This window comes from Agelaius phoeniceus, chromosome 1 (genome assembly GCF_051311805.1).
Source record: "Agelaius phoeniceus isolate bAgePho1 chromosome 1, bAgePho1.hap1, whole genome shotgun sequence".
Taxonomy (NCBI): Eukaryota; Metazoa; Chordata; class Aves; order Passeriformes; family Icteridae; genus Agelaius; species Agelaius phoeniceus.
The window spans coordinates 122,320,632-122,345,306 of NC_135265.1; the positions used below are offsets into that span (position 1 = coordinate 122,320,632).

Below are 24,675 nucleotides of genomic sequence, written 5' to 3' on the forward strand. Positions count from 1 at the left end.
GGAGCACCTGAGGGAGCTGGGGCAATTTAGCCTGGAGAAGAGAAGACTCAGCGAAAACCTTATGGCTATCTACAACTCTCTGAAAGGAGAGGTTGGGGTCACATAGGTGGGGTCACAAAGTAATGGCCTCAAGCTGTGTCAGGGGAGGTTCAGGCTGGGTGGGCATCAGGAGGAATTTCTTCACAGAAATGTTAGATATTGGAATGGACTGCCCAGAGAGGTTGGTGGAGTCACCATCTCTGGGGGGTGTTTAAGGGATGATTTGATGTGGCGGTTAATGCCATGGTACAATTGACGTGGTGGTGTTGGCCACTGGTTGGACTTGATGCCCTTAGAGGTGTTTTCCGGCCCAGCTGATTCTGGCATTCTGCGGCTGAGCGGGACATGCTGACGGGGGCGCCGCGGAGCCTCCTACTGCCGGAACCAAAGCGCGGCGCGGCGGCGGCGCGCCGGGGGCTGTCGGAGTGGCACCGCCCGCCGTGTCCCCGGTGCGGCCGTGGCCCCGCCATGCTCCCGCTGCTACTGCTCCGGGCCGTCCCCGCCGCCGCCTGCCGCCGAGCCTCCGCCTCCGCATGGCTGCGGGGCGCCGCGCACCCCGCCTGCCGCCACCGGGCCGCCGTCGCTGCGAGGCCCCAGCAGGTTCTGTGTGGGGGCTGTGGGGACTTTGTGGGGACTGTGGGAGCGGAGGGAGCGTTCCCGCCCCCCGGGAAGGGACTGGGATTGGCAGTTTTGCCCTTAGAGGATTTTGAGGAGGAAAGCGAGGTGCTCTTCGGGGCGTACGCTCAGGTGAAACCCCACCTGCAGTGCTTTGTCCAGCTCTGGAGCCCCCATCGACGTGCGGGGACGAGTCAGGAGGAGGCCGCCAAAATGACTGGAGGCAGGTAGCACCTCTCCAGCGGTGAATGATTGGGGTAATTGAGTTTGTTCAGCCTGGGGAAGAGCCGGCTTTGGGATGACCTAATTGTGGCCTTGCAGTACCTGAAAGGAGCCTCCAAGAAAGTCCTGTAGGGAAAAGGGTCTTTTTACAAGAGCATGAAGTGCCAGGACAATGGGGAACGGATTAAAACTGAGAGTAAATTTAGCTAATCTAAAGGAAGCTATTTAGCTAATCTAAGATATTAGGGAAAAAAAATCCTTTTCTGTGAGGGTGATGCACTGGAGTAGGTTGCCTAGAGAAGCTGTGGATGCCCCAACCCTCAAGGTGCTTAAGGCCAGCCTGGATGGAGCTTGGAGCAAACTGGCGTAGTGGAAGGTGTCCCTACCCCCAACAGGGCTGTTGGAATGGATGATCTTTAAGGCCCAGTTCAACCCAGGCCATTCTATGATTTTATGATCAGAGATGTGATGAGCACAGATGCCATGAATGTCTCTCTGCAAAGCTGTGTGTAAATCGATTGCTGCCTCAATTATCAGTAATGGAGTTGCAAATATTTCGTGCTAATTTGGGATATTTACATGGTAAGTTACTAAAACAGTCAGGCAGCGTATTAATTGGAGTTTTTGGGCATGCTTTGGAGTGTAACCTAACTTTAATCCTTAGTTTGAAATGGTTAGGCTGAAATGCTGGGTTCAGGGCAAGGAGAAACTTTGTCTGAGTGCATACATGTACATATATGTGTGTATATGCATGGATAGGTAGATATAAGGTGTAATACTGATGTTCCTTAGCCCTGTACTGGTTTCATCTTTCAGGTTGCATCTTTTCAAGGAGTAGCTGTTCGAAGCCTCAGCACATCCTCCCCTCATGATCACCCTGAACATGGAAGATTAGTTTATAAAGGAAATTTGGCAAAGACAGTGTTGGGTATGTGACTCAAAGTGGTTTATATTGCCTTTTTTGTTGTAGTTTTTTAAAACTACAACTACTGTTGTAGTTTTAACAGTATTTAGTAACTTTAAAATGAAACACTAAAAGTGAGTGTTCTCCTTTCCAAGTTTGCCAGAATCTGGATCGTATGCACAAAAAAGGGCAGTGGTGGTGCTTGGTTTCTGCTTCTCTGCTTGGGTGTGCAGAGAGCTCTGTTCATCTCTGTAACCCCTTAGCCTTCTTTGGCTTCTTTTGAGGCCCTTGGGGTTGGCTTATCCAGCCCAGTAAGCAACAAAGATGAGCTATAACTGCTCTTTACATTCTGTGTGCTTGGAAGTGTTCCTGAAACACTTCCCAGGCAGGCAGGTATTATGATGAAGAGCTCCATCTCTAATGAGACTTTGCAAATCTTTCTTTGGCCAGTGAATGTTACAAAGACCTAGTGACAGGGAAAGCCATTGGATGTTTTCTGATACACATTTTTGAAATGTGCCCTAACATACTTACTTGTCACAGCATCTTGGGCTCCTGGTTTTCAGGGTGATTTAAGGACTGTGGGTGGTCCACAGCCCTGGCTACTGTCTTTCAAGCCACATGGAAAATGGGTGGGGAGTACTTGTTAATATTTAGTGACCCAGGGTTTATGCATAGCAACCAAGCTGGGTTCTTTGTAATACACACTGAATGTCAACATTAGTTGTTGGTGAGGGGAGAAATTCCCTGTCTGCCATCTCTTCAATGAGCACCATTACATGTGTCCATGAAGGGAGTCAAGTCTCATTAGAAATCAGTTCTTCTGCCTGTGAAGGCAGAAAACAACTTCATATGTGAGCATAACAGCTAATAGCTGGCTGCATCACAGAAATAGAGCCAGCTTTGATAAACCCAGCATGAAGGTGCAAACAAATCAGAACAGTGGCAATAAGGCAGATTGGGCTTTCAATGGTTTCTCCATAAGCTTAAAAAAATAGGGAAAGGGGTTTTCATTAACTTCATCAGTTCAAGTAATGGCACTGTTATGTGGTAGAAAAATACAGGTAATTGTAGAGAAAATGTTGCTCATAAGTGTTAACCTTTATTTTCTTTAATTTCTTTTATATAGGTGTGAAGTTTTTCTCTTACTCCACCAGCATATTCAACCTGTTCATGATGCCCTACATCATGCTCAAAAGTGGTATTGGAGTGGAAAGTTTGCTTGTCCAAGGTGCCTTTTATGGGTTGATTGGGATTTTTACGTTTGTAACTCCGGTTACTTTGCATCTCCTTACAAAAGGTTATGTGATCCGGCTCTATTATAAAGATGAAGTGGACACCTATACAGCCATTACCTACAATGCCATCTTGGCAGAAAAAGCAACTGTTTTCCATCAGAAAGATGTAAAGATTCCAGACATCTCCAAGATGTTTACAACATTTTACGCTAAAACGAAGTCAATGCTTGTTAATCCTACGCTTTTCCCAAATCCTCAGGATTATAACCATCTCATGGGCTATGACAAATCCTCAATTTTTAAATTTGAGGATTTAGAGGCGGTAAAGGAAGCTGATGAAAGGAAATAATTTGAAGATAATGTCAGTATCATTGTTCATAATGCAGTACTATATATGTGAAAGAATGTAAAAATCTATTGCACTTGCTTAAGTATCAGGTAGCTGGAGTTTTCCATATGCATTTTGGAGTGTATAAAGAGAGACACTTATTAAAAAAATATTGCAAACAATGTGAGGATTTCTTTAGAGTTAATGACATAAAATACAGTAAAAAAGGAGATGCCTAGCCCTGTCTTTTGCTTGGTTATTCTTGGTTTGATGGTTGGTTTTAGCTCTCCAGAGAACTGTAAAATGCCTGAGCTGTGTGGCAGTCCCACCATCTCTGTGTCAGAAGACACTCATTTCCTATCAAGTATGTAGTTAAGATGTTAAGCTTTAAATATTAATTGTACTTAATCTGAAAATATCAGGCTTTTTGTTGCTGCTGGTGATGGTATAAAGGGAGTGATCGAGGCTTTCCCTTCCCTTTGTGAGACCATGGGTAGCCAGGAGGAGTCTCTGGAAAGCAGACAGGTATTCTTGTGAATTCCTGCTACAACTCCCTCCCAGAGGAGAGAAGAACATGGGGAGAATGGCTGTGTATATATAGATCAGTAAGTTCTAGCCACTCAGGGGTACTCTCAGGCAAACTAAAGTCCCACTCCAAGCAACCCTGTCCCCACAGGTGGAGAGCAAGAAGCTTCTCTTCTTGGGCATGGGAAAGCACCGTGACATAAGATTGGCTCTGTGAGCATCCCCCTGACAAGAGGTGCTGTATAAAATTCTAGCAGCTAGTGGTTAAAATGCATTCTGTCAGCATTTATGTAAGGTGGGGAAGCAATTGTGCCTTTGAAGAACACATCTCTTGATTTTCAGGTGAAGAAAGCCACCTTTTACTTAACTTAAAAAGGGGAATCTGGTCTTAGACTGGTTCTTCTCCCTTGAGTGTGTAGAAGTTGGATTTAAATTTTTTAGCTGAAGGCACATAAACTGACAGATACTTGTTTTCAAAGAATGAAGGGCCTTAATATTTTGAGACATAAAAATTACTGAATTGAAAAAAGCCCAAAATTAGAATTCTTTTGTGTTAACAGTGCCCTTTGTAATAAGAAAATCTGATACTTGCTACTAGTCACCCTGATCCTGCAAATAAATTATAGCTAACTTTCAAGCTGTTTCCTAAGTTGTAGTTGAAAAACTGTATTTAAAAGTCTAAATGTCTTCCAATACTATTATTTCAATTTCCTTTTGTAGGATGACACCACACATGATAATTAACAAGGGTTTTGAATGTTGCTTTTCTGACTGTCCTCAATGTACTTGCTTAGTAATTAAAAAGCAAATTGTCCCATCCCAATATTTTTGAGGCAGTTTTTTTGGGTTGGCACAACTATAATTTTAAAAGGGTGATAATGTCTTCTTAAGCCAGTATCATTTCCTGGGTAGAAATAATATATAAATAAAATTTTCATAAAATTATACTGAACATGTAAGGTTCAAGTTATTTTGAACAAGCAATTCTGATCACCTGGTTGTACTATTTGTCCTCATTGAAATGATGTCTTACACTTAGTTAAAAGTAATCTTTGTCTGATGCATTCACTCACTTCTTTTGGTGCTTGCATTGAAAGATGAGGTTGGCTTGATCTTCCAATGACAAATATGGGGAGAACAGGAAATAGAGTTTGCTGGAGAAGGTAAAGGAAAGGCCCCAGAATTATATTGATGTACTCCATAAGCAATATCAAAATCCTCATCTTTTCCTTCTGACTGCAAAAAGTTTTCATTTCTAATGTTGAGATTTGGCCAATTCAGAATTAAGCAGCAAGAGTAAGATATCTCCATGCTAGTGACTAAATTTCTATCTATGGAAGATAAATATTATTCTGCTCATGTTCTGATAGTGAAAAGCTAGTGAAGCTAGTAGGTGACACACAGATGATTAAAAATAATATTAAAGAATCCAGAATTCTACCAGAAGATAGGTGATCATTCTGGCTGGATTGTAGTCTCAGAAAAAATACTTAATACTTCCAATGTGCAACTTGAAAATAATAGGGTAGTACTTTTATATTAGGAAAAAGAAGACCAGATTTACTGAAGATACTCAATATTCTACTTGCTTTTGCTTTGTTTGCTGCTACACTTAGATTGGAATTGTAGGACCATTTAGGTTGGAAAGGACCTCCAAGGTCATTAACTCCAACCATTAAGTCAGCACTGCCAAGTCCACCACTAAACCATGTCCTTAAGTACTACATTTATGTATCTTTTAGATACCTTCTGGCATTGGTGACTCAACCACTTCCCCAGGGAGCCATGCCAGTGCTTGACAGCCCTTTCAGTGAAGAAATCTTTCCTAATATCCTGGCTAAACATCCCCTGGTGCAACTTGAGGCTGTTTCCTCTTGTCCTATGGCTTGTTACTTGGGAGAAGAGACAGATCCCCACCTTGGTACAACCTGCTTTCAGGTTGTAGAGACTGATAAGATCACTCCTGAGCCTCCTTTTCTCCAGACTGAACAACTCCAGTTCCCCCAGCTGTTTTTTCCTCATAAGACTTGTGCTCCAGACCCTTCACCAGCTTCACTGCCCTTCTCTGGACACACTCAACACCTCAATGTCCTTTGTGTTGTGAGGGGCCCAAAAATGAACACAGAACATGAGTATACTTCCACATATGTGACTGGTTTATATTGTTGAGAGCAGTTATTCACATTAGAATCAAAATAAAGGAAGGGAATTGTAATCCAAGATGTATTTCTTCTCCGCTCTGGGTTCTGAGCAGTCTGTCTTAAGATATTTTTTAGTGCATTGTCTGCATTTCCAGGTGGGAAGCTCTGAAATGCTTTGTGTCTTTCTACGGTAGAAAATGTGCATAAATCAGAGCAGGCCCCTTTGCTACTAACAAATCATGCAAGGGAATCAACTGTGGTGTGAGTGTTTCAATAAACAAATTACTACCAGGTAATTCCCAAAGTCTGTTAGCTCCATGTCTGTTTAACAACCCTATTAATTATGTGAATGACTATTTTTTCTAGTGTATTTTTTTTCAGTTTCATACACTTGGTGAAAACCAAGTAGTAAGTGCAGAAGTGTTACTGCCTGCTAACATTTTCATCCCTGAAAGCTGTTGATATTTCTTTGGGTGTAAGTAACTTGTACATGATATGGAACGTCCCAGGGTGACGTTATGACGCTTGTATCCCCAGTCATCTGTTCTGTTTATGCTGGATATGATATTCTGTGCCTTCAATTAGCTCTGAAGAGCTAATGTTTTGTTTTGTTATCAGCCTGCTCCTCCACAGCTGGTGGGACACAGAGTCAGGGCAGTACATAGCGCTGCTTTTGCTTTTTGCTTTGCTCCTGCTTTGCTCTTGCTATTGCTTCTGCTCATTAGTTAGTTTAGCTAAGCAGTCTGATTTTTTTCCCTGGACTGGTTTTTCTTTCTCTTTCTTGGAACCACTCGAACCTGCTCCAGACTGGGACCTGGGAAACACCAAGAGTTTGCACCCTGTGGCCTGCAGCAGCTATCCCCAGCACCAGAGGGGCTGATAACAGAGCAACCACCCCCAAGACAGACTTTCTGAATTTGTCATCTTTTTCAGAGTAGTGAAAGAGTGTTGTCTGGTATTGCTCATTTTGTGTGCCGGCGGGTGCTGTGCCTGTTAAATAAACAGGTTCTTTCCACTTCTCTCTGAAGAATCCTTCCTGAACCAATTGGGGGAAGGGGCCATGTGGGTTTGCTTTCTGGAGGGGCCCCCTTTGGAGGTTTTCTCCCACATTTGTCCTAAACCAGGACATGGAAGAAACTATTTATGAGATCTAAATATGCTTGTACATGTGGAGGTTCTGAAGGAAATACTGATGTAAGAGCCCAGTTTTCTGAAATAAATGATTTACAAACTGTTTATTTGAAAGGCAATACCTACCGTGAAGGCTGACAGCTCCAGCAGCCTTTTCAGGACCAACCAATCAGTTGTGCATAGCAGCTGGACACATCTTACCTTGGGCCCAGTTTCACTCAAGCTGGTATGAAGAGCAGGAATGTATAAATGTGTATCAGCAATAGTGTGGCCAGCAGGACCAGGGCAGTGATTGCCCCCTTTTACTTGGCACTGGTGAGGCCACACCTCATGTACTGTGTCCAGTTTTGAGGCCCCTAATTCAGGGAGGACATTAAGGTGCTGGAGTGAGTCTAGAGAAGAGCAATGAAGATGGTGAAGGGTCTAGAGGGTAAGTCCTCACTGAGAGGAGCAGCTGAAAGAGCTGCAATTGTTTAGCCTGGAGAAAAGGAGGCTCAGGAGACCTTTTATTAGAGGAGGTTGTAGCCAGACAAGGGTCACTGATCTCCCAGGCAACCAGCAACAGGATGAGAGGAAATGTCCTCAAGCTGTGCCAGGGGAGGTTCAGGTTGGACATCAGGTGAAATTTCTTAATAGGAAGGGTGATTAGACTTTGGAAAAGGCTGCCATAGGTTTGACCTATGACCAAACAGCACTGTGCCAACTACAAGAGGGCATTGAGTGCTACATCCAGTCTTGCCTTGAACACCTCCATCTGTGAGGTTTGTTTTGGCATATTTTGGTCCTTTCCACTGCACCTCACTTCATCCCAGACAATTTTCTTGTAGTCACTAAATTTCACAATTTTCTTTCTTTTTTTTCTTCTATTCCATTTCCTTTTGGGAAGGGAAACAAAATCTTGCAAAACAGAAAAGAAAGACTTGCAAACACTCTGGAAAGGAGATAGGATCAAATGAAATGCAATCGAAGCAAAAACAAAAAATCAGAAAATTGGGACATTTTGTGACTACAAGCAAATTAACGGGATTAACGAGGCGCAGTGCAAAAGAGCAAAACATGCCAAAACTAACCTCACAGATGCTGCAAAAGCAGGGAAAAAATCAAGGAGGAAGACAGAACTTTGAGGAGAAGATATGAGAGACATGGCATGGATACTGAAAAAAAAAAAATTCACCAAAGTGAAAGCCATCAAAAGGCATGGGATGCCATGAAGTGCAGGGGCTTGGACCAAAGCTTACCAAAATTGATCCCCACTGAAATTGCAAGATTTCTTTTCCTTTTCGTGAAGGAGTTCTTCAAGGAAACACCCTCTATATGTTGGACTCTGTGATTTCACTGGTCTTTTCCAACCTAGCTAATTCTGTTACTCTTTATGCAATTACTGAAGACTCCTTTCTAGACTCATTCTTCCTATCCCTTTCCAGCCTTTAAAGCTTCCAAAAAAGGGCATGGATGACTGTTTTTTAATCTTTTCCCTTTGAATAATAGTCAGGATATATGCAAATTTTTCTTTTCAGACTTTTACTACATGCTATTTTCTTGCTGGTGACCCTCTCCCTTTCTCAAGTTTTTAGCCTTGTCCACATTATTATTCATTAGTCCCTATCTGTTCTTAATTATAAGGTACAAAGTTCCTTGTCATTTTTTAAAGTTATTTTTTGAATTAAATTATCCTACAACCCTCTTTTTTTTTTTTTGTGCAAATGTAAAAGTTTTTGATGAGGAAATTATCCCTTTTTGGTACTTCAAAGGGAAATGTTTAAAGCTGTGAGGTACTTCACGCTCTTAACCACACTATAGAATTAAAAGTTAACTAATTTGACTGGACCTTGCTTTATTACATACCAAAGTCATCATATTGGGAAAGATGAAGAAAATCTGTAAACTTTTTCATGGAACCATGAGGGGTTGATTTAGGTGATGGAAACTTCATGAAAGTCTCTTTGTGCTGTAAAAATTAAGAGCAGACGTGAATTATTACAACTGCTCAACATAACTTAATAGGGTGGAAACTTGCTAAACTGCTGTAATTTGGTTGCTCTGGAGTTCTGTGTCCATACCACAGATTTCTTCATGTCTCATACCATGGATTTCTTCATTCCCCAGTGTATAGCATAGCCTGCTGCAGACTGCATGAGAAATGGGACAAGTGTGCTTAGCTGTGAGTTGGATCCACTATAATAAGATTATCCCAGAGCTACACAGACCTCAGCAAGCAGCTATTTTAAGCAGGGAATAGCAGAGAACAAGAGCAAACAGCCACAAAATATGTCCAGCTGTCGCCCTTTCTAGAATTCCATGGTGGAAAGTGTTGCTGTGGTGTGCATACTGTGAGCCTCAGGTAGGACATCTCCCTTTCTTATCCCTTCATGCTCTTCTTTCTCTTCTTTTTGGAAATTTTAATAGTTTAATGAATACTTCAGGGTACAACTGTAAGTTTTAGTCCTAAACTTGGCTTGCAGAGAATAAACCATAAGGCTACTGGCAAGAGGCAGGGAGTTATTTCCAACATAATGGTTTGCACAGGAAAACCATACCACCTGGTATGTATTTGCTGCATTTTAATAGTCTCCAGTGGTTTAATGAGATATATTCAAATCAAACCACTAAGCCAAAGTTCATACAGCATTTAACAAAACATATTCAGCATAATGCACAGCACTTTTCCTATATCTCAAAAACTCTTTCATTCTTAACTCAAATGCTACCAATGCACCACTGGATATGTGCCAATGCACCACTGGATATGTGCCAATGCCCTGCTCTTGGTTTGGACTCTTATGACACTCTCAAGCATTTAATCAGTTGCTTGTAGAGGAAATAAATCCTCTACCTCTTTATTGTACCCCTGGGCATGACTTTCTTCTTCCACTATAAACATTGTCAAAGATAAGGTGAGGGGATTCAAGAAGAGTCCACAGTTTTCTATTCTTCATGCTGATAGTTGAGTTTATTTTTATTTTGTGAATGCAGTCTTGTGCCTTACATAGGGCCCCTTTACATTCTAGTGCCTTCAGCATCGAACCTAAACCCACAATCAGAAAGAATAAATGTCTGCTTCCAGGTGCAAAACTATCTACTTCAAAAACTCACAAATGGTCCTGCAAGGAAAATTATTACTGCCTCTTTCTTTATTTAATAAATGTTAATATCTTAAAAGAGTTTTCCATTAAAGTGAAATTTTGTTACATGCCAAAAGCTAGGATATAATCTTTAATTCTGTCTAACACTTTGAAATTGAGTACTTTCCCCTGTTATACTGGTGTACTGTTATTTATTTTTCTGTGATGGGATATTATGATCATGCATATTAAAAATCTTTCCAGAGGGCGATGTTAATGACTTACAAGTGCTTATCTGGTCAATGTACTCACCTGCAGCCAACAATCCAAATACAAAGTGATTATTTTGAAAAGCAATCAAAAATAAGTTAAGAACTTCTTGGATGCATTGCGAAAGAAGATAAAAATATCCTTAATTATTTTAAGGATTTTAACCACAAATCAGTGAGGAACCTTGGAATAAACTTCTTTTCTCAACATCTCAGATGTAGCAAAATTAAAAGTCATAGGTATGAAGTTCTAGATTCTTTAGACTTAAATTTGTGTACTGTTAATTGGACATGAGAGCTGGTTCCTACAGAATTTACTTGCAAATGATTTCAAAATAAATGAAATATTGCACTGACAAAACCTCAGTGAAGTAACATTATTGTGTAGCTCTTTCCACTTCTCCTTCCTTTTTGCCTTCCTTCTGGATTGGAATACATAAGAAAAAGATTATAGTAAAGAAAAAAGATTTTCTAAAATTAAAGTGTATAGAACTTCATAATTTTCTGCAGTGATCCTCATACTGACTTGAAAGGAACAGAACAGACTCTTCACACTATTAGTGCACTGATTTGGGACTTTGGTGGTCATCACAAGACATCACTTCTATGAACAGCTTTGATGTTGGCAGGAAGTGCCACAAGCATCTAAAACAGAATTTGCTGAAAGTATTTAAAAATAATTAAGGTTATTTTGATTTAATGACAGTTTGACCAAACACAGCAGTCAAGGTTGTAGGCTTTATAATCATGGTCATAAAGGATATTTTAGCTATGATACCAGTAGTACTTATTGTTCTTATTTTCCCATTTAGCCAGCCAGATACTTTTAAATTGAGCTTTCTTACACTGACTTTTTAAAGTATTTGAATAGTCTTGTGCAATAAAAATGCAATAAGGAAGGATCAGAGGTTTCTGCATGTGTCTGTCTGTCTGAGCCACCAGGGGGGACTCATTCCTCATCTATAACTTTTCTGCAGCAAGTATCTGAAAAAACCCATGCCTGAACCAGGTCTAGAAAGTCAATTCAGCAGAGAGTTTGTCTTCTTGCATATTAAGAGAGCTTTCTGTAAAATCTTGTCAATCTGCATTGCTCTTTCCACTCTGCCCATGAGTGCATCAGCCACCCAACGCATTGAGCAGCAATGCCAGACCAAGTCTGGCCACAGAGGGACCCGTGTTCAGCTGGGAAATCTTGTATATCACTGGGATACGGTCAATGCCACCCCCTGCCCACCTCAGACTGACCTGGGACTTGTGCTAAACCTGTTGGACTGACAGAAGACTCAGCAGAGAGCCTGGCTTGGCTTCTCAGAGGTTAAACTCCTTCACACCACTGGTCATGGCTTTGTGGCTGAAAGGAATATTTTTTTGGCTGTATGTGCAAAAGGTAGCTCTTCTTTCATAGCTGTTTCACAGCTCCTTTGTGACTGTCTCACTACTGCATTTCTTTTTTCCAACTATTACAGCCTTCCTGATTTATTTCAATTTAACTGTGTGTCTTACTATTTTTAAGCAAAATTTGTCCATCTTGAAACAGAACTGTGTTATTGCTATGATCACAAAGATGTTTTATAGCATCCTGTTAAACAACAGCAAAAATCTGTGTGTGATGTATGTACTCTGGAGATCTGTCAGGAAAGTTACATAATTTTGAATTCCCAATTAAAAGCCAATACTGAAAATTTAATAAAATTTTGAACTCTGTCAGGCCAGTGGGACTCTTCTTGTGGTCTATAGAAAGATTTGGAAATACTGAAGGGAGTTCTCTAGCTGCATTAAATTTTCAAATTTTTGTCTTATTTTGTAAATTATTTCATGTACTAGTTAATTATTTGGTACTTTCAGGCACCTTTAATTAAATTTTCCCTTTCCTTAATTAATTTAGGAATTACCCCCATCTCTGGGCACAATCAGTCATGGTTTTTGTGCACATCATAACATCAGATGGTTGCATTCAGCTCCATTTGAAATACATCATCTAATTGCATTCCTTCAGATGTCTGGTGTATTCTTAAAGCATGGTGAGCTTTGTAAGAGGCTCCCATGAAAACCAGTGAGAGATACTGGCTACCATAAAAATAAAAGAATGGACTTGGTTTTCATCAGTTGTGAATTTTTCTCTTCTCTAATATGTGCAGGAAAGTCTGTGTTTGAAATTATGCCTTTAAAAATCTTACCCCTGATGACTCAACTAAACTTGCTCATTATGTGCTTCTGGTAATCATAATGTCATTTCACTTCCCCATTTCACACGATTTTCTCTTTAATTTTCCACTCTTGGTTTCACTTGCATTGTCTGAGGAAAATGTAACAACAAAAGCAGGAATTCTTTTTCTTAACAAAATTTAGTGTGAAGATAACTGACAGTGCTGCAGTAGAATTAACAAAGATTGCAGAGAATTTGATAAATAGCAGAACTTACTTTCCCTGAAGACATGTGACTGATGATGACTGTGCTGAATTTTCTTCCTCTTTCTCCCAAATGAAGTTTTGTACCATCGGATACTGAGCAAAAAAAGTAACTATGTTTGGACTCCTTTTTTTCATTTTATTTACCCCTGGAGTCAGTGAATTAATTTGTACATCATCAGATCTTGAAATGTCGTATACTTTTTGTGGTAAGTAAAAAAATAGATAATCCTTTTGTTAAATTTCTGGAATAATTACTGTAGTCTGAGTGATTGTGGATTTTCTTTTGAATTCGTTTCTTTTCTTTCTATGTTTCTTTGAGAAATACAGAAAAAGAAAAAGAAGTATATTTCTGTTATTAATCACTCTAAGAATTTTACTTCATAGGCATAAATCTTACCACAAGGCTGGTTCCAGCAGCTAGGAGAGAGAGAATTTTATTCTCAAGTAAAGTAGGCATGTTTTTGTTCAGGAAATATTAGAAGATAATGGATTTAAACTAGTTTTGCAAGTGCTCTGTTGTATAAATTATACCTATTGAGTTAACCAGTATGTTACAATGAAAAGCTTGAAGTATGTGAAAAAAAGAGGGAATGTTGTATTCTGTCAGGCTGCAGTACCAATCAGGTTCTGAGACAGCATGATGTGTCCCTCCTTGCCCGGTCTGTGTCATGGGCTGATATTTTGTGTATTTTAAAAATGCAAGGTGGGTCAGTCACAGAGCAAATCTACTCAAAGGTTCATTTACATTACCTGGAAAATATGCTGATGCATTAAAAATATTTTTAGCTCTTGTCAGCATGATTAGCATAAGTAGGGATATTTTCAGTAGAAGACCATGCTGGTTTAGTGCTAATAAAAAGTTTTTATATCTTCAAAAGAGAACTAAAGGTACTTTTGTCTCTGTTTTTTGTGTGCAAAATATCACCAACCAAAAATTTACTTCTCTTTACTTAAAGAAATATGATACTGGTTTTGCCCTTTAAATGTAAAAATAATTAATAATATAATTTTAAGAACATTTAATATTTACCACATATATTCTATTGAGCAATTTTATAGCATATAACTCAAATACATTTAAAAATATATTTGTGGTTTTTGTGTGTATAACTGTATATTCTAATTATTTTTAAGGAGAAACCTATTCACACTATCAATGTGAAATGATTTTTTTTTTTTCCTGTAGATTCTACAGCTCATTCTTTCATGTTTAATCTGACACCTTGCAGCACAAAGAACAAACCTGTCTGGAAGGCTAATCTTACCTGGATTCCAAGTGAGTGTCTCTTAACTAGACAATTATATTCTGGAAATGCTGAAAATGAAATACAACTGAAAAATTGACACCTCATCCTAAATGCCATGTGACTTAGGAAATTGGTTTCTGGGGTTAAAAATGGAACAGATAAACTATAGCGATGGACAGAAATGATGATTTGTGAAATGTGTTTGAGTTTTACTTGGAGCAGTTACCAGAGCCCTGCACGCAGGACTGTCACTGTAAATGCAAATCTGTGACAGTTTAGGTGTATGTGCATTTTGGTCTTCTGGCCTGGACAAGATCCAAGTCTTTTAAAGGAGAGAGAGTATCATCAGGCCATCCCACTATGGCAGGGCTTCTATGAAGAATATGCATGTTCCAGAAGCTGGAAAGGGTACTGCATTTTGTGTGCAAACCTAACTGTGGTCTTTAAACCCAGCTTTAAGCCAGCATGCTCAGCTAATGAAATGTTTAGGACCTGGCTGTATCATAAACTTCCCCTTCTGCTTTAGGTTTACTTCCCTTGAAAGACATTTTTATGATGCACTCATGATAGTTCCTTTGCAACACCTGCTTAAAACTAAGGTCTCCATTTGAGCACCTGTTTAGGGTAGCTGTGAAGCTGAATGAACTCTGTTTCCTTTACTAAAGAAATTAAAACACATTTTGAAATTTTTCTCCCAAATATTTTTTAAGACTAATTTTTTGTTTTTGTTAAAAACAACAATAGGTTTTTTCCTTTTTTTTCTGGAAGTAGCAGTTTTCAAGATATATACCTTTTTAATTTTGGGGGAGTCTTACAAAAATACAGTATTTTGGCTAAATCTAGTTTTTATCTAAACAGCATGTCTCCATATATGCTTTTCCTCCCCACCAGTTACCATTTTCTTACTTGCAATGTTTTAATTAGGAAGTGACATCCACTTTTTGAAGATTGTCTTCAATGTCTGGTATGATGGTGCCAAAGCACTCCTCTGGAAAGAACTCCTCTGCAGCGGAGCTGACGATGAATACTCACTGTGCGGAACGCTGAAAGGAGGTTGGTGTGAAAATACATGGTGCAAGCAACCCATGCAAACAGAGTTTTATCTCCACAATCTAGACCTTGCTTGGCAGGCAGCAGACCTCAGAGCAGGCAATTCTCCAGTGCCAGAATTCCAGTGAAGTAGAAAATATCCAAATTCTTTATTTTAACATCCTTGTACTGCAGTTTCCATCTCCATAAATGAGGGTTACTAATATCCTTCATCTGATGAGGACACTTATTCTGAACATCTCTAAAATTACATGGAAAGCTTGCATTTGACTGGACTGAACAGGAAATTTGAGAGGCACTGTGGGCACTACTAATATCCAGAACAAAGTTTATTTAGATATGTGTCTGGATGGGTTTTTTAAGAGATTTTATACACCTAAGTAGGATGATTTTCTTTTTTTTTTTTTCCAATAGAGAAGAGTGAATCCTTTGGTGGGGGCTAACAAATATTAACACAATACATGCTCAGATTCAGAGAATCCAGGCAGGATGTCAGACTAAAGGCCAAAAAGATCTGTAAGGAGGTCAAAATACAGTCTATTTTCCTTTCTTTAAAAATCAGTATTAGCTCTCTTCAGTTACCATTCAAGTGAACTACTATTACAAGTTAAATTACTGGAGTTATCACAGTAGGATTTGTCTGGAGGAGATGTTGCAGGAGCACTGTGGTTAATTTCTGTTTTCTGATGTGGTTTCAACCAAAAGTCAGAGCTCTGAGAGAAGAAACAGATGAGGGCTTTATCAGTGAAAAAGTAAGTGACATTGGCAACTGCTGCTGAGAGATATTCCATATTGCTTTGAAATTATTTAGGCAGTCTGATTGATGGCTTTATGGTTAAGTAACTCTTTGTATTATAATTATCTCTGTTTTTCAGAAACACTTGACTCAGCATTTGACATTAAAGGCTCAAGATTTGAATTTCCAAAGGTACTTTTCAATGTTTTATATAATAGTAAAATCACATACTTACAGGTATATTTTGTTCTGAAGAGAGATGTTCACCCAAACTGTAGAAAACAGAAGAGGAAATGTCAGAAAACTTTCTTATAATAGAATTGATGACAATAAAATGATAGCATTTCTGAAATGCTAAATGTTCTAGGGTTATTATTCCTCTACCTTTCTTCCTTTATTTTATAAAAGAAAAGACCAAAGGAATCAATTAATGTCACCTTAATTATTCCATTTTGTTTGGTAAATTATTCTCTTTCCTTTTACCTGTTCAAGTAAATCCATTCATATTCCTTCTGCCCATTTCATTCTTTATTTTACATTCTCTTCACATGCTGCTCTTTTGCTCCATGAAACCATTTTCAAAGATTTGAAATGGGATAACAGTATCCAAAAAGTAAAAGCAATGCTCTACTGTTAAACCAGGGGCAGCACCACTCCTCAGGTTAAGCCATTCTCATCCAACAACTGCTTCATCAGTTGTCTGAGCTTTTCCAAGACCCTTATCAAGACTCTTAATTCCTAAAAATGTCACTAAGAAGCTCCTACTGGTCCAAAATCTCCACCATCCCCCTTAGCTCATGGGCCTCCACAATCTAACAGCTCTTGTAGCCCCAGAGCTTGTAACAGACAGGAACATCCTCTGCCATGAGCTGTCCTCCTCTCCATGAGGAACTCATGGTAGACCTGGCACCTCCTGGTGGGACTCTGCTAGACCAGGAAATGCTGTTCCTGAGTAGGCTGGCCATGAGAAGGAAGGTGAACACTTTTATTTTTATGCACTCATCTACCTGACTATACCTATGAGAACAGTCCCTGAAGGGAATGTGTCTTTTTCAGTTCTAACTAACAGAAATCACCAGAACCATTCCAAGAAGCCACTTAGACAAGAGCAGGCAGTATTGTGGACTAATTTTCTTTTTTTTTCTTCCTTGTTTTAGGGCAATTATAGTATTGTTGTGCAAGGATTCTCTGATGATTCTGAGAATAATATGCTCATATGCTTGAATTTCACCATGATAGTAAAATAAGATGCTTTCTGAGTGCAACAAACTTCTCAAATAATTCCAGAATATGGAGGTCACTTCTGTGAGCAACTGGAATCCAAGCTGTGAAGTAAATGCACACTGAACTTCCTGAGGCAGAATACATCCTGTGCTGTCTGGGAAGCTATAAGATATAGTCTTTCTCTTTTGTAGCATAGCCATAATCAGTTGCTCAGCCAATGTGGCCAAAATTTCTGGGAATCAGGCATCCTGATTAGTCCACGGAATTACCCTGACTGGGTGTCAGGCTGGTCCTGCATTTTGGTGCTGTGCCTTGAGTTACAATAAAGTTGAGTGCTTCAGACTGAGCTAAAGTAATCAAGAAGTTTTGAAGTTTTGAAGTGCCAGAATCAGAAGTTCATCAGTGTTCAATTTAAAATAACACAGCAATTGAATTTGGGAACCCTGTTGTGAGGTGGTGGGGGGTGCTTTTTTGGTTTGTTTGAGTTTTTTTCTTTTCTTGTAACAATAAAACTTGTTAGTACAATCAATTTAAGAGATGGTTGTTATTCTCCTGTTATTTTGTGATGTTTCTTCAGATGTTTCATATTGTTCTGCTCTGTTTACACCAAGCTGAAACAGAGGAGTAATAATTTGTTATGTGGTAGTAGCTGATGTAGATAAAATCCAAGGTGGAACACTTTTTTTCCAGTTACACTGATACAGCACAGCTGAATTTAGCCATCCAGAGCTGCAGCTGCAATCCCTTAGAATGTTTTCAGCTCTTGCTCAGAGTCCAAGGGGCAGAGGCTACACACACTGTGTCCTTCAGAAGTGGGAGGGTGGTGTCACACAGCAGGTTGATCTATTCCTCAGTTATTCCTCTAAGGTATTTCTAAAGTTTTCCTGTAGCTTTTACCCCTTGGGCAGCTGACACTAAGTACCCACCTGCCCTCTGTTGCTCCTCTGTGCCCCAGACCTTCAGTCAGACTTTGGTGGAGTATGAGATTTGGTCCTTAGGAAAAGGGCTGTCCTTTTCCAGACAGCAGGGCTGGTGAACTTAGTGAGCTCAGAGACTTTTCCCCAACTAACAGGACACTGTTGAAGCTGCACATTGTGCTGGCTACTAGTTCATGCTGTCTAGCAGATTGCTTCCAAATGCTTGGAAAAAATTAAAAGCCAGAACAAACCAACCTCTTTCAGACTGTTAAATACCAAGCATGAAAATTAGAAGTGAAGCTTTTAATCTCACTTTATACAGAAAGAAAGATGTTTTTCAAACTTGGTATCAGAAAACTCAAGGAAAAACCCAAGTTTGTAGATATTCTATTTAAAACTTGGTTTTAATCATAGGTAGTTTGGCTAAATAAAGAAAAATGATTAAGAGTCAATAAAACCAGAAGTAGAACTGCATAATGACTGAAGATTAGAAGCCATGATTACATATAATTGATGGTGGCAAAGCTTTCACTTGGTCCACAGACCATTCCAGGAGTAGTCCAAGGTGGAGTATTGCAGCATGTTCTGCTTATGTTTGAGCTGATTTACTACAGTTGTGATCAATTTATTCCTAACCTGAAATACCAATCAAAAAGTAGCCTGAGAGCAAGACAAGTGATACTTACCTTTCTTCTTCTGTTTTGCTTATTTCAAATAGTGTCTGTTTCAAATTACTGACCTAAGGAACAGTCTTACCTTATTATGTCCCTGTGTATGCATTTCATGGCATCCAGCAACCACAGGTCTCAAAATCATCTTCAGTGACAAGATTTCTTGAGGGTTTTTTTGGCCTGAATTATTTGGGGTGTTAGAAGAAATATTTTGTTTATTAAGCAGCAAGTAACACAAGAGAGATTAACACTTCTGGAGATCAAATGTGCACATTCATGTGCTCTATTTTACATAAGCATGTTTTAATGCATTATGGATATTACAGAAAATTTGCAGTACATGTAAAGGTATAAATAGAAATTCTGTCTGTGAATAGAGACATTTACAGATAAACATATGCACTCAGTGTCTTGCCTTGCAGACTTTTTCAATATAGATCTTCAGCTGAAGGGTTATAATTGTACATGCCAGCAGATAGGACAGCAAGGCAGAGGGCAGGAGCCACACTTTATAAAGCAAAGACTTTTCAAAGACCTCAAGTTTTCTCCTTCTGTGACTGGAAATGTCCACTTATTCCAGTTCTGGTGAGTTCCACACCACATTCTCCCCTGGACAAGAGGATACAGATTTTGTAAAGTGTCAGATCATGCAAACAGCTTACCCTGAAATTGCTGTGATACTGTAGGGTGAAGGGCTGAGCTGAAGGCAAAGCTTTGCTCTTTATGTCTGGTTCCTGGGACAGAGTTCTTAAAAAGTTTTCTTTCCTTCTGCTGCTGTCCAGAGCTGACAACAGTTATCACAGATTTCCTTTCCAAACTTCCCTGAGCCCATATTCAGGGCTCCACAGCAAAGAGCAGTTTCCTTAGGATGAAGTGAGCTACTTGGGCTCTATGAAGATTAATCTGAATGTTTCCCCTTTCTTCACTTTATTGGTCCAGTAAACTTCAATCCATTTTTTGCTTCTTCATTTTCTGCCTCTGTCTAGAGTTGGAATGGTGTGAAATAAAACGCCAACTAAGATTTTCTTTCTTAAAATATTCTATGAGAGCTACATGCCCTGAGATCCTTGTATTTTGCCAGGAGTTCCAGTGAAATGTGCAAAGCCTCCTCCTGTGCAAACAAAAGTAAATCAAGGAAGGTTTTGTGTTTGGCATATTTATGTGAAATTAATATCTAGAGCCTTCACAAATACCTCTTTTTCTCTCCCTCATTACTGTTGTTTTCAAGAGGCTGACAGGATTTTCTGCAGATGGGAAAAGAGCTTTTCTTCACCCCCTCACCCTCTGTTGCCAAATATGTAATTATGAGAAGAAGCAGTTCCTGCACAATGTGGTTTCCAAAAAGACTGCACATTTTGAGATGTGTTATTACAGTTTTATTTGATAAAAGCCATAAAGTATTCATAATTTCAAGTGAGTGAAAGCCTGCTGACCACAATAACATATACATTTGCTGGCTGAATTTGTAACATCATTTGAGATAGATGCACAAAGATAATTCCATGTAATTCAGGTATCAGCAGCATCTCTTGTGTCCAGGGAAGCAATTCCCTTGGTCACCACTTAGCTTGGATGACACAAAGCACAGAGACTCAGAACAAATAAATTACATGGTCCCTGCAGCAAGAAGGAGTTGGATTTAACGATGCAGGAGATGTGTCTTGATCTGTCTTACAGGCATCAAAGGAGAACCATAGCAGCATAAATCCCTTCTGCACAACATTTTTTCCTTGGTGGAAAGTGCTAGCAATTGCCTTGGAAGGGTCTGTGCAGCACATTTTGCTGAATGACTTCAGCTCCTTCGTTCTGCCCACGAATCCCTGCCAGCACAAGTGAGTTCAGGGCAGCAGATGGGGTAGTGACATTTCTAATGGGCAGAGACAGGAAGGAGGGAGGGAAGGGAGGGGGTTCCTGCCTGCAGGGCTTAGGGGAGAGAGAACAGGAGAAATGAAATTTGGAAAGTCTTCTTGCTGTCAATAGAAATTACTGGACTTTGGAAATCTTGGATAATAGGCACTGTGCACACGTATTTGTGTTGTGGATCCCAGGCACTCCTGTAGATCCCTTGGCTGCAGTAGATGGGTATGTCCATAACCTCTTTTCTTTAAGATACATTTTACTACTGGCAAAAAGAGAAATATATATATATAAAATACATGATTTAATATATATGCGCATATATATATATATATATATATATATGCATGTATTTGGCCAGGTATAACAACTTCCCAAAGATTCTATATGAGAAAAAACAAACAAAAAAAACCCCACAACATATTTTTTCCTTGAGCTTTAGCTTAAATGGCTGTCTTAGCTATGAGTATTGTGTTTTTAAATTCAAAGTTCTTGCTAAAATAATTTTTGCTGACAAACTAAAAGCAAAACTTTTAATAGTGAGACTGGCTGTTTGCTCACAGGAGGGAATAGTCACTGTACTAAGTATTTCTGTACTAAGATTTCTGCCTGCCCATTTCCCTGTGCTGCACAAAACCTTTGAGAACTGCAGAGTAGATTGTATTTTTTTCTTAACTTGTAACCTCTGCCAACTGCACAAATCCACTAAGTGTTTGGTTCTCTGAGAAGTTTGGCATCTCTGCTGAAGTACCTCCATGGTGATTATGAGGTTGGTTTAGTTCTTAAATACATTTTGTTCAGTCACATTCCATTTAGACTTTTCACTGTATTACCCACAATTTTTATATTTTTAGCGTACCAGTGAAGTTTTACAATTTCAGTAATATAAATTAAAAAAAAAAAACAACACCAAAAACTCAAAAGAAATGTCATACAATAAATAAACACAAAAGACAAAATAATAGCTTTAGTCCTCTGAAAGAAATAGAGTTGAAATATCAGTCCTTCACTTACAAGGTGCCTAAGGGAGGAAATAATAAAAAACATCATGCATATGAGAGTGAACAATTGTTCACTATGACTGTGAATTAATTTCACCCTGGTTTAGGATGACATGACTTTTCACGTCTGAATATCAGCTGAACAGACTGGTAGTTATCTTTTCTAATAATGTATCACACTGAAGTGGTGTGCTCCATGTCAGTGGATATTGCATGTAGTGGAATTTCCCCAGTATCTTTAAAGCATTAAAGATACTTTTATGACACAGATGTAATGTAGACAGAACAATGAACATCATTGATGAAAGTTTCACAGATGGCTGTCAGAAAACACACTTGTCAGCAGGAGTATTCCTTTCTGATTCCCCAAGCTACATTCCGGTTATTCTCACTGCTAATTGTACAGTTTCTCTAACCTGTGAAAGTTTTTGTGATTTTGATAGTCTAATTAAGGAGGAAAAGAGATCCTAAAAAAATAAGACCAAATAATTTTAAAAAAAGGAGGTTTCAATTCCTTTAAATCTGAGACACCTCAGCAAATAAGAAATATTTTTCTGTTTTTGTTTTTTGACAAATAGTTATTATTCAAGCAAAGATTATTGTGCCACAAAATCACTGTGGTTTTGCTGATAAGCCAGGACTTGAGCTGTGATGGTTGTACTCATGTTAGTACCTACTTGACAGCCTGACTTGTCCTTTTGGGCACAGATGTACACCCCACTTCTAAATGACTTTTTATGCCTCTTTCTGGAATTGATGGCAACATTAAAATTTTGCAAAGAGTACAACAGGAAGCAAGTTGTCAAGGGGAGCAGATCAAACCATGTATTTCAACTTTGTAAATTATAATTTTCTTTTAGTACTTCTGGTTTTATAAAAAGTAAATGCTCCAGAAAATAGAACAATTAGACAGAGGCTCCTTTAGGAGTATATGGATAGAGTAACCAAAATTTGGACTAAAATAAAATAGTTCATTTGGAAGGGACCTCAGTGATCACCTCATCCAACTATCTGACCACTTAAGTGTGGATCCAAAGCTAAAGCATATTTTAATGGCATTCTAGACTTGATGTGCCAACCTCTGATAAACTCTGCTAGAGGTGTTGAGTGTCTCCAAATCTCCTTGAAGCTGCAAGTTGGACATATTCAGCAATATATAATTTTATATATCCCAGCCTTAGTGCAGTCACAATGCAAACTATTTTAAGTGTAGACGAGAGGTCTGTGATAAAATAGAGTGGTATTTCCTTCCAGATTGGTATTGGTTCTACAGCAAATATTTCATACAAAAGTTACTTTGTTCAAGATGCCAAGCTGGGATGTCTGTGAGCAGAATGGGGAGGAACACAGAAGGGTCTTCTCCTGGCCTTGCTGGAGGGACAGCACTGTGCAGAGTCCACAGCCACTGTCACTGCTGTGATGGGAGTGGAATCGTGGCTCCTCGATGTCTTGCTGTTGCTTCTTTGACAGGTACCATCAATTGCTGTGATAGTCCTACTTCTTCACCCAAAACCCACAATGTTCTGTGAGGAAATACAGAATAAAATTATAAATATTATTTCAGTTTTGGAAACACAGCAGTAAATAAGGAAAAGAGTATATGTGGTATAAACAGTTACCTAAAATATACATTCAAATGCAAAGTGTTTGAAATATTGATCCACAAACACCACAATATCCATAAGTCAAGCACTGATATTAGGTTTATTTGAAGGAGGTGACTTGTTTCAAATATTCTGTCAATACAAGGATGACTAAGACACCATAATTCTGTGACAAGTGCTAATATTCTCCATAAGCTCGAGGTACTAATCAATTACAATTATAACAATCTGGTTTTTTAGCACTTGGATTGCAGTGGTGCCTCCTGTGAGTAGCTTGTAATCAGGACTGTTGCTTCCCTGCTGCATACCATATACATATTTATGAAATTAGTAAAATAGTATTTTAAGGGTTCTTTGAAATGTGAATCATAGCCAGATCCAGAGCACCTACTAAGGATCTAACACCAAGAGAGTGACCTGGAATCCCTTAATTCTGCAGTGAAGATTGTTTGGCCTCTCCAAAGAGCAACCCACAAATCCTGCACAATGGGGGACTGGTTCTGTGCCATGCAAGATAACTTTCTGCAGAGCATGGCAGACTGAAACAATTCTTGTTTTCCAATGCAATTTCCATTGTAATTTGTATTTTAAGGAATTAACAGTCCGAAAAGCACATAGCATGACGCAGCAGAGCATATGCCATAACCTAAGGCTTTCGCTGGACTACTAAGGTAGAAACAAAGCCAGATTCCTAACACTTCTTGGTCTTGACCATATGCCTTGTTTGGATGTTTAATTTGATGCCACATGTGTTTGCCATAAAATTCAGCTGTTTTTTGCAGTGGTTTAGCATGTTTCTGAGGCATATCATGATGATCACAGTTCTGGGAAATATAAGATGGTAGGCAAATTCAACTACCTCATTTTTCACCACAATAAAGAATGTGGCTGTGTTATCAAAAAGGTCCTAACACAAGAAGTACATTGGTGCAATCTTTAGGCCATATCACTGAGTCTTTCAGTGATATTCGCTACTTTTAAATCATATCTGAAGGCTGAGAACCTAAGAAAAAAGCAATATATTTTGAGGTAGATTACCCTTGTGTGCACTGTAGTCAGATGGAAATCTTTCTGTCTGGTGTCTCTTGCTGGGCCTGGGTGATTTTCCTTGATGCACATAAAAGCACACTACACAATATTACCTGCATGCTTTATATTAGTTTTGCTCTATTCTTTTCTGTTGTTGGGGGGGGGTGAGAAGATACAGGTAAGATAAATACCTAAATGATCAGCAAAGAAATGGAATACACTCTGTTTAGGATTTAAATTCTTAATAACACTTCCAAAGTTGCATCAAGCCCAGAATAAAAGGAGGAGACTGGCTGCAAGTTAGCTCCTCTATTTGTAAAATCAACAACTGCTCTCAGAATTACAGTACTGGAGAGCTTATCCTTGCTGACGACTGACAGGCTATTTTCTTGCTGAATAAAAAATGAGCAATCAAACATGGAAGGAAGCCCTCTGCATAGAATCCAATTCTAC

The 24,675-nt window shown here is 39.2% G+C and overlaps 2 protein-coding genes across 3 annotated transcripts; both read left to right on the plus strand.

The window, feature by feature from the left end:
* The first annotated feature begins 207 nt into the window (after positions 1–207).
* Positions 208–3,584, plus strand: TMEM70 (transmembrane protein 70). The gene is made up of 3 exons (XM_077186574.1): positions 208–639; positions 1,693–1,804; positions 2,910–3,584. Exons 1-3 carry the CDS (start codon positions 385–387, stop codon positions 3,365–3,367), a joined length of 825 nt encoding a protein of 274 aa, XP_077042689.1. The 5' UTR covers positions 208–384; the 3' UTR covers positions 3,368–3,584.
* Positions 3,585–7,148: 3,564 nt separating this feature from the next.
* LY96 (lymphocyte antigen 96) lies at positions 7,149–17,677 on the plus strand. Of its 2 annotated transcripts, XM_077186591.1 has the most exons (6): positions 7,149–11,861; positions 12,963–13,092; positions 14,073–14,162; positions 15,058–15,186; positions 16,059–16,111; positions 17,077–17,677. In XM_077186591.1, exons 2-6 carry the CDS (start codon positions 12,999–13,001, stop codon positions 17,164–17,166), a joined length of 456 nt encoding a protein of 151 aa, XP_077042706.1. In that variant the 5' UTR covers positions 7,149–11,861; positions 12,963–12,998; the 3' UTR covers positions 17,167–17,677. The 2 variants fall into 2 exon arrangements, with proteins under 2 accessions (XP_077042706.1, XP_077042704.1); XM_077186589.1 differs by having other exon boundaries at positions 7,149–13,092.
* The last annotated feature ends 6,998 nt before the right edge of the window (positions 17,678–24,675 follow it).